We start from the raw sequence: 14,429 nt of genomic DNA, 5'->3' as shown, positions 1-14,429 counted from the left end.
AGGCCAAAGACAAGTTCAGGGAGGTTGGTAGATGTGAGGCCGCGTGAGGGCTCCCCCTCCCACACAGGGTGACACCAGTCATCCTGGAGATGGTGATTTCCTGCCCCTCACCCCCACCCCGGGCTCTGAGTGAGTGTCACTTGTGACCATGGAGCTAATGACCTCCTTGTTTTCAGAGCCCCATGAGAGGTGACCTCATCACCCTCTGCTGAACTCCAGGATGAGCCTAAATCAGAGGAGATCCCAGCAGACCAGTAGGGATCCCTGCTGGGTCCCCACAGGCTGCCTTGGAACCTCACCAAGCCGTGTCCACCTGTAGGCAAAGCCACCCTGAACCCCCAACGTTGGGATTCTGTGTTCCCCCTCTGTCAGTGAAATGGTAAACCCCACCACCACCTTTCTGGGGAAGCTGTGCCAGCCACGGGCCTTTCTGGGGTGTCCTATCTGCCGTGCCCTGGTCCCCACAGTTTCCTCTGCCTGCTCCCCTTTTCCTGAGCAAGGAGCGAGGGGTGGTGATGCTTGGTTGGGGGTTATAGTTTGTCCTTCTGGAACTACAGTGGACACCTGGCACCGGGCATGCCCCCCCCCCCCCCCGCCCCCGGCACTCTGAGGAGTGTCCCCTCTGTTTGGCCACCGTCAGGGGCGGCCCTGAGACCCGCTCACTGCTTACCCTCCCCCATGCGTACTCAGCTCCTTCCTGGGTTTGCTCATTCTTAGAGCCTGTTTCGGTTTTCTGAGTGGTTTCCATCCATGTGGTTCTTGGAAGCAGCCCTTGAAACAGGTGGGGCAAGGGCAGATGGCCCTAGTTTACAGGTGAGGTCGCTGAGCCCAGATACTCAGTGGTGGGTCCAGATGAGAGCCTGGTGGGTCAGAACCTTTCTTGCTGCCCCGCCTGCATCAGTCCTCGTGCGGACACACGCACAGGTGTGCGCACAAAGCGCAGGCACCTGCCTTCCCAGCCTGGAATCCGGCAGAATGCCCCGGTTGGGGGTGTATACGCAGCAAACTGGGGAGAAAGTGCTTGCCGTGGCCCACTGAGCCAGGCTTTCTAGGCGCTACCGGTCCCCTTCTCTCTGACCCCCACAGAAAATAACAGGTAGTCCAGGTTATCCCGTGGGCCTTCTGGGCCACTCCTATCTCGGGCGGCGGTAGACCTACACCCTGCCACCACGGAGTCAGGGCCACCTGCAGCTGGCCACCTGTGCTCTTGAGTGGAAGCTATGGGTAATTCCCTTCCCTTCACCAGCTCTGCTTTGCTCCTCTGTTGGATTAGGTGACCCTGACCTCCTGACGTGGCCTGATGCCCTGACTGGTGCTGACACAGCTCCAGTCCACACACTGGCAGGTGGGGAAGGTGGGGGGGGACAGTCAGGCCGGACTCCTCTTGTTACTGAACTGTGCCACCCTGGATAGCAGAGGCCCTGGCTCCCTCACATGGAAAGCAGCAGATCAGGCTCCCTGTGATGACAGTTCAAGATCGAGAAAGAACACTGGACAGAGTCAGAAGTCCCCAGGCCCGGGCCTGAGTACGCCACTTCCTGGAGATGTGACTTCAGGCCATCCGGGCTTGCATTTGCTCAGCTGTGAAGTGGGGATCATGACTCTGGCTGTGCCTGTTTTACAGGGTGGTTGTGGAAGTCAGATGAGGTCACGGGCATGGAAATGCCCTGCAAACAGCAAAGTCTGGTCCAATTATGAGGGATTACGATTGCTATTATTATCTACCCATAGTAACTGTTCTGGCTCATGCGGCAACAAACACACACCCAAGCCCCAGATCCTGGTGCTGATAGAGCGGCCGATAGACGGGGGCTGGGGCATGGCGGGCGCTCCTCCCCAGCCGCCCACGCCCACAGCGCGCATGCCGGCTCACCTGGCACACCTCCCTGGCACCTCTGGGCTGGCTCCCACAGCTCCAGGGAGCCACCGGGGAGGGCGGGTAGAGACACAGCCGCCCACGCTGGCCCGAGAAAGCCAGGCCTGGGGCAGAGGTGCCTTGTCTGCAGAGGGGGAAGATGGGCTTGGGCTGCGGCCCAAGGAGCCTGGCAGAGTTGCCTGGGGCACCTGGCATAAAGGAACTGTTTGGTGAGCCAGAGGGAAGGGGTGTGGCCACGCACTGGCCCCTGCTCCACTGGGCCCCACGCCCCTTCCAGCCTCCTTCCCGGCCACGCCTCCACGCACCTTCCACTTGGGTACTTCCTGGAGCTGCCAGGCCTCTGTTTCTGCGGTTTCCTCTGCCCGGTGTGCCTGCTCCCTAATCTTCACTGCTCCTCTCTGATCAAAGCCCTTGCTTCCTTCTGTCGGCCTTGAATTATAGTTTGTAGTGGACACGCAGTTCTCAAAACGTGACCCTCTAAACCGGCAGCCCCAGTGGCCCCTGGAAAGGTTAGAAATGCAAATCAGAAACTCTGGGGCAGGGGCCCAGCAATCTGTTTTAACTAGCTCTCTAGGGCATCTAGGAAGTACTCGTGTGGATGATATCCAGGGGGAGGGGAGGGCAGGGCAGGGCCTGACTAGCCTCGAGTAGATGCTCAGGAAATACATAGCGGATAGCAGAGAAAGGGAAATGAGAGGGGTAAGACCCTCCCACGGAACAGCAGCCTGGGGCCTGGGTCAAGCAGGCTGGGTGCAGTGGTGGCTGAGGCAGAGTGCGTATGGCTGGGAGTGCATAGAGGGGTCTGCCCAGCACCTCTTCTCCCTGTGGCCTCCCCTACCTTGCCATCCGTATGTTAAGTGGGGAGGCTGGGACAATGCAGATTTGGGGTGGGTAGAGCTCTGGGGTTCTCTCCAGGGTGGGTCGGCTGGGTAGATGTAGCCACATGGAGGGAGGGGGAGCTGGCCTTATGGGGGATGTGTGTGGGGCGGGGGGCACGTCCAACAGCAGGGAGGCCCGGAGCCAGGGTCCTGGCTTGCAGAGGAGCATGGAGGTGGGGTGTCAGGCCCTGCATGGAGGGGAGGGGAGGGGCAGAGGGAGCAGGAAGGGGCTGGAAAGGCCTCCTCAGTTCCCCAAATATGAATCAGCGCCTGGCCACGAGTCCAAGCCCCAGGCTGGGCCCCCGATCACGCCGCTCCCCTCTTTCTTTCCTCTGGCCTCAGAAACACAACAGCCAAGATGCACTGAGTGCTATCTGCCAGGTGCTACTTTAAGCTCTGTGCTTTGCATTATCTTATTTCATTCTGACCATTGCTCCATAAGATAGGCTGTATTCTTTTCACCCTCCATCTTATTAACGACTAAATGGGTGCTTGGAGAGGTGCGGTCACTTGCCTAAGGTTACACAGCTCGTCAGTGGCTAGCAAGTGGGCTTGGAACCCAGGCAGACTGTGCTCTTGGCTGCTGACCACCAGGCTGCCTCCTGCATGAAGAGGTAGAATGAGTGGTGCCTCCAGGGTCCTGCCCATATTGCTTCTGCTGCAGGGGCCAGGATATTTATCTAGACTGGAAGTCGGGATGGCCAGGGAATGCCTTACTCCTCGCGACAGCGCTCTTGCCCCAGGGTGGGTGTTGGGGGCACTTCATCTCCAGTAAGAATTCACACACAAGTCTAGTGGGCACGATTGTGGGTATGTGCGTGCGCACACACACAGGCACTCCAGACACACGCTGGTCAATGAAGACAGGGCTGTGGACACCCTACTTCTTACCATGCCTCCTTCCCTGCCTGTCTGCCTCCCTCCTGCACCCATTCTCTTTCCTTCTCTTCCTCTCTTTCTTTCCAGGTACCTCTCCAGGCACCTAGCACATAGTAGGGCTCCATAAGTCTGTCAGATGAACTAAATAAACATTCCTGTAAAGGAATGGGGATAGGAAGGTACAAGCCGTGCCTACCATCCGGGGGGGAGAAGCTGGGTGGAAGAAGCAACAACAGTGGATGCATATTTGTGCTGGGGGAGCACAGTGAGTGTGCCCGTGTGCGTGCGTGTGTGTGTGTGTGCATGTGTGTCCACCGCTGTGGCCGGGGCTCCCTCCTCCAACCCAAAGGCCTGGCCCAAAGGCCTGGCAAGTGCCGACTTCCCTTGGGCACTGACTACTTCCTACATTCTGGTACACAAACTCAAGGGCACCCTGGGTAGGCTTCCCCTAGCTCCCCTCTCCATTGTTCTTGCTGGTCCACAGGTCTGCTGCCCACTCTGGGCATGCTCTGCCTTTATCACACTCAGATGCCCACACATCAATGCTTAGGGCCGGCTCTTTGCTTTATAATAGTCACTATAGGGGTTGTTTAAATAGCATCCCTCTTAGTTCATGCAGACGGTAACAGAAAAGGTAGCTTTACCCTTACCTCTTCAAGAACACAGCTACGACTAAGGGCACATCCGTTTGTAGTTCAGTGGAGTCGATTAGATGCTTGGTCACGTGGAGTGGACGTGTGACGTAAACAGTCCACCCCTGAGCCGACTGGGACCCATGTTTTAGGTCCTCTAAAATTCTTTACGTTAGATATGACAGGCGTACCTTGGAGATACTGCACGTTCCTTTCCAGATCCACAGGGCAAAGTGAATACTGCAATAAAGCAAGTCAAATGAACTTTTTGATTTCCCAGTGCCTAAAAGTTACGCTTGGGCTATACCGTAGTCTATCAAGAGTGCAATAACGTGTCTAAAAAATGTACAGACCTTAATTTTGAAACATTGCTAAAAATGCTAACCATCATCTGAGCTTTCAGCAAGTCGTAATCGCTGATCACCATAACAAATAGAATGAAAATTTTTGAAAAATTGCAAGAGTTACTAAAACGTGGCACGAAGTGAGCAAATGCTGTCAGAAAAATGGTGCCGGTAGACGTGCTTGACACGGGGTTGCCACAAACCTTCAATTCATAAAACACGTGCTATATGTGAGGCACCGTAAAAGGAGGTAGGCAGGTCAAGTTTAGGTAACCTGCAGTCACTACAGTCTTGGGAAGGTGTCACTCGGACTCTGGAGACAGACCTGTGTTTGCGTCTGGAATGCGCCGTGTGACTCAGCGGCATGGCCTCTGAGCAGGGAAAAGAGAGGTTTACATGGTGTGGTTTTTTTTTTTTTTTTTTAATGTTTATTTATTTTTGAGACAGAGAGAGACAGAGCATGAACGGGGGAGGGGCAGAGAGAGAGGGAGACACAGAATCGGAAGCAGGCTCCAGGCTCTGAGCTGCCAGCACAGAGCCTGACGCGGGGCTCGAACTCACGAACTGTGAGATCATGACCTGAGCCGAAGTCGGACGCTTAACCGACTGAGCCACCCAGGTGCCCCTACATGGTGTGTTTTTAACACAGGGACCTGATGTGTTAAGTTAGTCTTATGACTTATTTTGGATAACTAGCGAGCTTGCTCTCTACCTACCTACCTACCCACCCATGTATTTATCTACCTGCCTATCCGCACACTGGTGGGGTAGGTGCACTGTAGCCCCCAGGAGCTCAGGAGCTTGGCGTGACAGGGTGGAAAACGCAGGCGGGGTGTGGTGTGGGTTGAAAGTCCACTGAGAACCTGGCATGGGGAAGGAAGGTCATTCCTGGGTCCTCAAAAACAGGCCTGAGGTCCCTCTTCCCTTCATGCATTGAATAGAAGCGACACTGAGGCAAGAGACAGGGAGCCCCAACTCCTGACGGGAAGGGCTGTGGCTACCTTCAGAAGCTCAGGTGAGGTTCCCTAGGTCCCTCATGGCTTAAATGGTCAGGCTGGGGATGGAGCTCCTCCCTGCCAAGAAGCACGTCCCACAGGGCCTGGGTGGGAACAGCCGAGCTCGGCTTTGCAGAGGAGAAGGGCAGACTGGAGTGGGTATTCCAGGACGTTCGGGAAATGGGGACGATGCCCTTCCTTTCTGGCACCTGGGCCTGGTCGTGCCCTGCAGAGAGCTGCGGGGCAATGAGGGATATTGCTTGTGATCATCCCACTTAATGTCTGCACGCTGTGGTAGGGCATGTAAAGGAGCTTCCTTGGCTTGGCAATTAACTGACTCAATCCCGCAACAACCCAGGGGGCATCTCCTCTCATCACCCCCGTTTTAGAAGGAATGGAGGCATAGGGAGGCTAAGAAACTTGGCAAAGTGTCACATGGCTGTGAAGTAGTTTTACCTGGATTCTCTCCCTCTATAAATCGAGAAAAATCATGCCCCACGTAGCGTTCTAATGCCTCCGGAAAGGGGGTGCCTGGTGGGGTGGGGATGAGATGGAGTGCTATGTAGAGCTTGGGTGGGCTTGGGGTCCACGGAAGGGACACTCTACTGAGGTGCTTTTTTATTTATGTGTTGTCTCTCTCTAAACTGAGTGCTCTATTTGCTTATCTTTGTATCCAGCACACGATAGGTGCTGGATAAATATTTTTTGAGCACGCCCATTAGACTGGCCTCACGTCGGCCTTGAGGCCACGGAGGTTAACCTGCCGGGCTGCAGTGTGTTGGGTATGTGCTTAGTGGAGTCTCCATTCCAGAAGGCAGTGAGGCCCCATCATGGCACACAGCTTGTCGGGGAGGGCTGCACCCTGGCAGGAGGGCCTGGGAAACCCCAGGCACCACCATTTTGAACCATTTGGGGTTTCCAAATAGCATTTATGGGGCACTGGAGCTGTGGGAACCCCTCGGGGGCATGGCCTTTTGGGAGGGATGGGGCCTTCCTCAGTATGTATAATATGAAGCAGACCGATGGGGCAGTGAATACTTGTCGAATACTGATGAATAATTGGAACAGAGGACTGATAGTTTGGGAGGTGACTGAGATCGTTAAAAGCAAGGGACTTTGGGGGGTATGTGCAGCCATTCCTGGTGCCACCGCGTGGCCACTCACGCTGCAGCCTCGTCCTCCCCGTGCGTCCTCCGGCAGCGTGCCCTGCCACCCACCTGTCTGTGGGCCCAGCCTGGGCGTGTGGCACCTGTGAGCACATGTGCGCAGTGTGGTGTGCAGGGTCCTGTGGCTGTCACTCTGCAGAGCTGGGACTCGGGCCACCCAGAACGGGGCTGGGCCTGGCGGAGAGGCCAATCGGTTCCATTGAATTCCACGATCACAGACGGCCCCTGGAGGCCAGCCGGCCAGCTGGCCAAGGCTGTACATGCCTCTTGTCCCAGAGGGTCTGGGCAAGTGGCTGGCTGGATCTGTCAAGTTCATCCCCTCAACTCAAACACCAACTTGAGACATCTGCTCAACGGATGCTGGGTCGGTAGCATCCTCTGTACGCTCTGGAGGGAGCACGTACATCTTGCCGGCTGTCTCTGGGTGGGACGTAGATCTCTTTAGGGGAGGGGTCCTGTGTCTAGGCGTGAGCCTCCTGAGACAGCTGTGTAGATACGCACATGTGAATGCCGGTGTGGGCCTTTACCTTGGATCGCCTGCACGCTCACGGTTTCCCTGTGACGCACACGGTGACACACGTCAGCAGCACGTGGCGTAATAGGGTGTAATGGCACGTGGCAGTGGAAAGACCCATGAGCTGGGCGTCGAAAGATTGAAATTTTGGTTCTAAAGACCTTTTTTCCTGGCTCCCTGATCTCTGTAAGTTAGATAACCTCTCTGAGCTTCAGATTTCCCGCCTATGTAATGGAAAAAAAAAAAAAATACTAATAATGCCGGCTCTGCTTTCTGTAAAGCAGAAGAATAAAATGAAATAATGTATGTGAAAATGCTCTGTTAATTACCACCTACTGTACAACTGCAAGAGATTATTATCGTCATAGCCCAGCTCATCAGAATGAGAAGTTGTATGTGGCTTAAAATAATCCATCCAGTGAGCTGGGTTAAAATCTAGGTCAAATCATAGCCTCAGAAGTTTAGAAAGGCTGATGGTAACTACCTAACCTAACAGGCCACCAAATGTGAAGGTGCTTTGAGAGCTGTAAAGAGTTACATAAATGTAAAGTGACATGACTCTGTGTAAGCCTAGAAAGTACACGTTAGTCATCCTGTTTCCCGATTTGAAATCATAAAGCTCAGGGCAGCACCGGAGCCTCATGCACAGTTATCTTCACGTAACTGTAGGTTTGTAGATTTGCATGTGTGCCTCTCTCGGTGTGTATGGAGTCACCTACTGAGAGTACCTACTATGTGACAGTCACTCATCAAGTGCCTTTGAGTGCCTGCCTCATGCTAGGTGCATCGGTCTAGGCTTTGGGGATGCCAAGGTGGATAAGACATAGTCCCTTCCCTCAAGGCACTCACAGCCCATCCAGGACAACTGCTGGCCATTGCAGTGCTGGGTATTTGGTGCCATGGGGAGAAAGGACCTATGGACTCCGTCAGAGGAAGGGACCAAGAGGAAGGAAATCCAGGAAATTAGGTTGGAAAAGTAAGGATTTGCTGGTCAACCTGAGGGGGAGGTAGTCGGGACAGAAGGAATGGTCTGTGCCACGGCGCTGGGGAAGGAAGCAGCCCACTTTTGCAGCTGGTGCAGTCTGTTTACGGTGAGTGGGAGGAAGGCGGTGGGGAGGGGAGACCAAGGCGGCTGGCCAGATTCTGGGGGACTTCCTTCACACGGGCTAAGGAGCTTGGTTGGATCCTGCAGGCCCCTGGGAGCCCCCTCAGCAAGGGCTTAAGCTCTGCAGAGTGACATAATCAGCTTTGCATTTTGGAAAGATCAGAGAGCCGGTGTTCCTGAGTATCCCACTGCAGTGGTACCAGCCAGATGCTGGGCTTGGTCTGTAGCAGTGAGTGATGGCTGCAAATGCAGGGCACTGGGTTCTGCCTGGGGGTGGGGAGGGAGGGGGGAAGGGGAAGAGGGAGGGATGCACTTTTGTGAATAGTTCTGGTCAGGACGTGTAGAGCGGGAGTTAGTAGTTCTTCAGTGACTCTCATGTGTCAGGTCTTGATATATTACCTCATTCAGTTGTCACGGCATCGCTGTAAGGTAGATATTATCAGCCTCGTTTCATAGGTGAGCAAAGAGAGACTCAGGTTAGATGGCTTGAAGTTACTAGTGACTCAAGAGCAGGACGGGAAGGCCAGCTCATCCCTGCCCTCTCCAAATCCCACCCAACTAGAATTTCTGTCCCCTTCCTGCCAACCCCCACTGTAGGAATTGACTAATTCAGTCCCCTTAGTTGAGTTGACAGATGAGGAAACCAACCTGGGCTCATGTCTGTTCCTGCTAAATTTGTTACTGTTTTCCAGCTGCTCCAAGTCACTGGGGATCAGATTCTTCCCTTTCAGAGTATTAGTGATGCTGCCTAATCAGGGCTGCTTACAGATTTGATAAGCATATTTTACATTCCTTTGCTCAACCCATCAGCAAAGATATTGAATGAAGCCAGCTCCGTGACAGATGCGAGAATGGACCTCTTGATACGCCTCCTTGAGGGGCACAGCCCTGAGCCATCTGTTCTCCTTCTCTGTGTGTCATCCCCCTGACTGTGTGTGTGGACTCAGGCAGGTCCCGAGCCGGAGGCCTTACTGCCCTTCTCCTTGCCCTGTGACATCACTACGTCACGGAAGAATGATGTGTTGGCCCCAAATAACATGCTTTTTACAAAGCCGTACTTAAGGGTCTGATGGAAAGGGCATGGGCCAGTTGTTACCCGGACCTGAGTTCCAGTCCCGACCCGGGCTCTTGGGGAGATTGGGTTTCTTCATGCACAACCCAGGGGTGAGGCCTGAATGCCGGACCGGGCGTATCGCACTTTGCCCTGCACCTGGGCCAAGGTACGGGCTCAGCATGTGGCAGCCTGCCCTGGTGATGTCCACACTTTCAACATGTCAGGACCTGGTCAGGTGGCATGGCATTTCAGGCATCCCACCCCTTCCTCCGGGGGTGTATTGCACTGAGCTGAATTCAAATGGGGGGAAGATACGTGGAACATCTCCTTTGCGTCAGGCATAGCCAGTGTCACTAAGGGGCCAACTTACAGCAGTCTTCGGGTAGCACAGCAGTTGCCTCTCAGGGGCCCCTGAAGGCTTCTGCACGGGCTGCACCGGCCTCACGGGTCCTGAAATGTCAAGTGTCATTGTTTTTAGGTCATCGCAGTGTGGTGATTGTGGTTCCTTAGTGCCGTTCAGGGGCTCTGAATGACTTTCACTTCTCAGGTTAGTTCAGAGTAAAAGTTAGAAAACCAAATGAATCCCTCTGTAAGAAATGCAGTTTGTTAAAGAAATCATTCGTAGCCCAGAATTTCTGGGCGGTAGGAGTCTTTCCAGACCCCGTGGCCACCCAGCCTGACCCTGATCCACATCGGTGCCTCGTTCTTGCCTGTTGCCTTGTGCATTCCAGTCCCATGGGCCTGGCCGTGAGGAGTGGTCAGAGGCTTGGCTAGGTCTGGCCCAGTGCTTTCCAGGCAAATGCAGGGGCTGAGTAGGCCTCCTGCTGCCAGGGATTATGTAAGCCCCTCCTGTGGGGGGCATGCGGAACACTCACTGAGCGCCGGGTCTGTTCTAGGCTCTGGGAACTCAGCAGCGGACAAAACAGACAAGGGGACAAAACATTGGTTCGGTCCTCTGAAAAACTTGAGAAGCAGGCAGAATGGACACCTTCAGATTCCCCTTTTATGGATGAGCAAAGTGAGGCTCAGAGAAGATGGTACTATAGCTAATGGATAAGCCGGGCTCAGCCCCATTTTGGTTTGCTCTAAGTCCTGCGCCTTTGCATGACTTCACGTTGGCTGTGCTTTGTAAACGCCGGGTTACCTGGTCAGAATGATTAAGATGTTGCCCAGTTAGCAGTGGTGGAGTCAGAACAAAAGCACTGTCTCCGCCTGAAATTCACTGCCATTCTGTAGCTTCGACTGAAACCTTCACAGAGACTAAGCTGCATGGGTAAGATTTCCTCTGTGATCCAAGTGATCATTTCTTATACGGGGTATCTGCGAGGTCTCACCAAGGACAGCTCAGAGCCGGAGGGCTGGCCTCCCATGGGGGCACGTGCCCTGGCCCCCGCACTCAGGCCTCCCAGAGCCCTCGTGGAACCCTCCCCACCATCTGACGGTCCACCTCTGTGGCCTTTCTGCTCTCACAGCTTCTCTGCCGTGTCTTCCTAAAAAGAGCCTGTCAAGGGTCTCTGGTCCTGATGCAAACTCTCTCTTTCCACCCTGGACCCTCCCCTCCCGCCCACAGACAGGCAAACCACAAGCTATTTTGAAATCACAGAAAATGAAAGTTGAGTGGGATGTTGAGGGACATCTTGATTAAATCCACAGGGAACCTGTGCGCCTTCCCTTTCTCTTCTGTGGCACCAGCGCGGCTCTGGGTTGGCACCCTCCCCAGGGTGGACTGGGAAGCCATCTTTGGCTCCTGACATCATGGAAGGTTTGAAGAGCTGCCTGAGATCCCTCTGCGGGGTCAGGGTCCCTTTCTCCTTCCCCATCATTGTTTCTGTTTGTGATTAGTCATGCTGGAGCCGGCTGAGTCAGAAGAAACCCGTGGGTGGTTTGTGGCCAGGCTGGAGCAGTGAGGCAGGAGGACTTTCTAGGTTTGCGTCTCTGTGCTCCATGAGACGACAGTGCAGGGCCCGGCTCTGTCAGGTGCTGGGGGAGGTGGCTCACAAGACCAAACTTCTGGTCCAGAGCTCCATGAACGCAGGGCATCGAGATGAACCAAGATGGTGTCCCTGAGATGCTCCTGTGGGGTGACAGGCATTCATGGCAAATGCTTCAGGGCAGATACATCACAGTGACTGTGAAAGTCCTCCATTGTTTGCCACAGTCCCCATGCCAAGTGCTGCCCAGATTTCCAGTCGCCAGATTTACAATTTCGTGTCATGTGACTTTATGCTTTACAGGACAGGTGATTCATGAAATACATAGCTGATTTAACTTTTGTACTTGTGTAAGGTTGGTTTCATATAAATAAATTCCTATCCAGAAATACACTTTTTGTCAGAGCACGTGTTGTGACCCTGTGCTTGAGAAAAACGTGACCGCCAGGAAGGAGAGCGGCACAGCGCTTGGGGCAACAGCGTCTGCCCTCAAGTCTTCCCCAAGGTTTTGCTTAAATGGGACTCTGAGGGGCAGCTTGAGCTTTGCCAGGCAAGAAATGGATGAAGATCGTCCCCACCGGGGACTAACAGCCTGGCACGACCCCGGGAATGTGGCTGTCACGGGGGTGGGTGGGACAGGGGAGGAGGCCTCTTGGATCCAGTCCTGGCTTCACAGGCTGTGTCTGTACCCGCAGGAGGGAGAGGAGCCGGAGGAGGCTCGTGGCAAGGAGGAGCGGCAGGAGCCCAGCACAACCGCACGGAAGGTGGGGCGGCCTGGGCGGAAGCGCAAGCACCCCCTGGTGAGTGTCATGGCATCCCCTCCCCCTCAGCGCGCGCACACGCGCACGCGCACGCGCGCACTAAACAGCAGTGACGTGTGTCCTGCGGGGACCAGGGGGCGTTAAGACTCGGCAATGCGGTGCACGCCTGCGGGTGCAGAGCTCGCTGACATTCCCTGTCCTTTGAACCCTACCGCCACCCTCACGCTTTCCTGTTTTCTACACTGAACTGGAAACCCCTAGAGACCAGAGGATTTGCGCTGCGAGTCGTGGCGGAGCTGGGACTTTTCTGGAAGGGCAGTGGCAGTAAGAGAGCCTGAAACGTTCCCCAGGCCAGGCCTGTGGCTTTGACAGCAGGACTTGCTGTTCCCTGGCCAGCCTGCACAGGCCCCTCCCCATCCACCCCCCACCCTGGGCTTCAGCCCCACCTGAGGACCCGGAGGAAGGGAACCCAGGTCTGGACGTCTGATCCAAGTGAGTAGGAGAGCTGCAGGTTGATGGGTCCCTTCAGAAGAAATAAGTAGAGGGGCTCCTGGGTGGCTCAGTTGTTAAGCGTCCGACTTCGGCTCAGGTCATGATCTCGCGGTTTGTGGGTTCGAGTCCCACATCGGGCTCTGTGCTGACAGCTCAGAGCCTGGAGCCTGCCTCAGATTCTGTGTCTCCCTCTCTCTCTGCCCCTCCCCTGCTCGTGCTCTCTCTCTCTCTCTGTCTCTCAAAAATAAAATAAACATTAAAAAAAGAAGAAGGAGAACCTGACGCTGTTTAAGTGTGGGCTACAGGGCCAGTCCCAAGCCCAGGCTTCTGGGGGCCATAACCTCTGAGTCTAGGGAGAGTCCCGGGGTTGCCCAGGATGAAGAATGCTCCAGAGGGCATGCCCTGGGGGCTCTAAGAGCTGGCCTGCCTATGCCTTAGACTCAGAGGCAGAACAATAATTATTTGCCAGCACCAAAGACAGCTGGTTCCTTTCTTTCAGTTCCTTCCAGCTGAGAATGGGAGAGTCAGAGCAAGTAGGCAAGGGAGGGCTGGGAGCTCAGATTTGTAACTCAGCCCATCAAGGAAATGTTCTCAGCAGGGCAGGGTTTTCTCCCTTGGGAGAGAGAGTCGGGGTGAATGGTGGCCATGGTGAAAAGGACAGCAGAGGGAGGGAGGCCTCCACCAGGGGGAGGGGAGGGGAGGTTCTTAGAGCCAGGAGGTTTGGGCACCTGTGGGTACCAAAGCGTACACTGCCAATTCTGTTTGAAGGGGGGGGGGGGGCAGAAGTTAAGTCGTTTAATTGGTAAGTAATTTTAAGTATTTTAATATTAAAGCAAACATGGATATTTTATGGCCTGTGATGAAAAATTCACATGAAGTTGAAAGATAAAACAGGGGACTTCAAAGGAATTTCCAGCTTGCAGCAGACTCCAGGCTGTACTCCCAGATTCCCAGGGTGCCCCTCCACTCTCCTTCCCCATGGGCATCTGGGAGAAGGTAGAGGGCCCCAGTGCAGGCTGGAGGGAGGGGGCGGGGAGCCAGGCTGAGTTAGAGCCCACCAGTTATTCCTCACCTGCACATGTGGCCACGATCTGTGGCCGAGAACTCGGCCCCCACCCCCCATTCAGGCACACCTGGGACAAGAATTACCACCTATAGCAAATAAAGACCTGGCAACCCTTTGCTCATCCTTGTGAGTCCCCGGGACCAGAGGGAGGGCATATCACTGAGAGGGGAGGGGAGGCCCCGGGAGAGAAAGTGCAAGGCAGTCAGGGGCAGGTTTGTGGAAATGTGTCCAGAGGTGGACGAATGCGAGGGAGGAGGGGCAGGGCCAAGTGGGTGAAGGGTCAGTGGGTCGTATGCCCTCCCCACCCCTGCCTGGAACAGGGGCTAGTGTGGAAGGAAAGGCACTGTCTTTAGACTATAACAGACCCGGGTTTAAATCCTGGCTCCACCACTGACCACCCGTGTGACCTTGAAGAAGTCACCGCCTGAACCTCGGCTTCCCCCTTGGAAAAATATTGATGATAAGGATTCACTCCTCCTAGATGCCTGTGGGAGTTAAATTGGTGCAAGCACTGGAGAGCCAGGGCTTAGCAAAGGTCGGTCTTCCCTTGCCCGGCCAAACCTTTCCTCTTTAGGAGGCTACAGCAACCTCAGTTTGATAGAAGAAACAGATTTACTGCTTACCAGCTGTGTGACCTTGAGCAAGTTACTGAACTTCTCTGAACTTCTGCTGCTCCATCGGGAAAACTTAACCGCCAGGAACACTTGTCCTGTCCACCTCCAGGGATGCTTTGCAA

The 14,429-nt window shown here is 54.7% G+C and overlaps 1 protein-coding gene across 5 annotated transcripts in view; it reads left to right on the top strand.

Moving 5' to 3' along the window:
* The window catches only part of DNMT3A (DNA methyltransferase 3 alpha), a 100,683-nt gene that overhangs the window by 27,601 nt on the left and 58,653 nt on the right, over positions 1-14,429 (top strand). For all 5 annotated transcript variants that reach the window (XM_058682713.1, XM_058682712.1, XM_058682716.1 and 2 more), the window contains exon 3: positions 12,070-12,174. In XM_058682713.1, the coding sequence (XP_058538696.1) occupies positions 12,070-12,174 (105 nt within the window). The remainder of the gene's footprint in view (positions 1-12,069; positions 12,175-14,429) is intronic.

Source organism: Neofelis nebulosa, chromosome 9 (genome assembly GCF_028018385.1).
Source record: "Neofelis nebulosa isolate mNeoNeb1 chromosome 9, mNeoNeb1.pri, whole genome shotgun sequence".
Lineage (NCBI taxonomy): Eukaryota > Metazoa > Chordata > Mammalia > Carnivora > Felidae > Neofelis > Neofelis nebulosa.
This window is presented reverse-complemented; position numbering and strand designations above follow the sequence as displayed.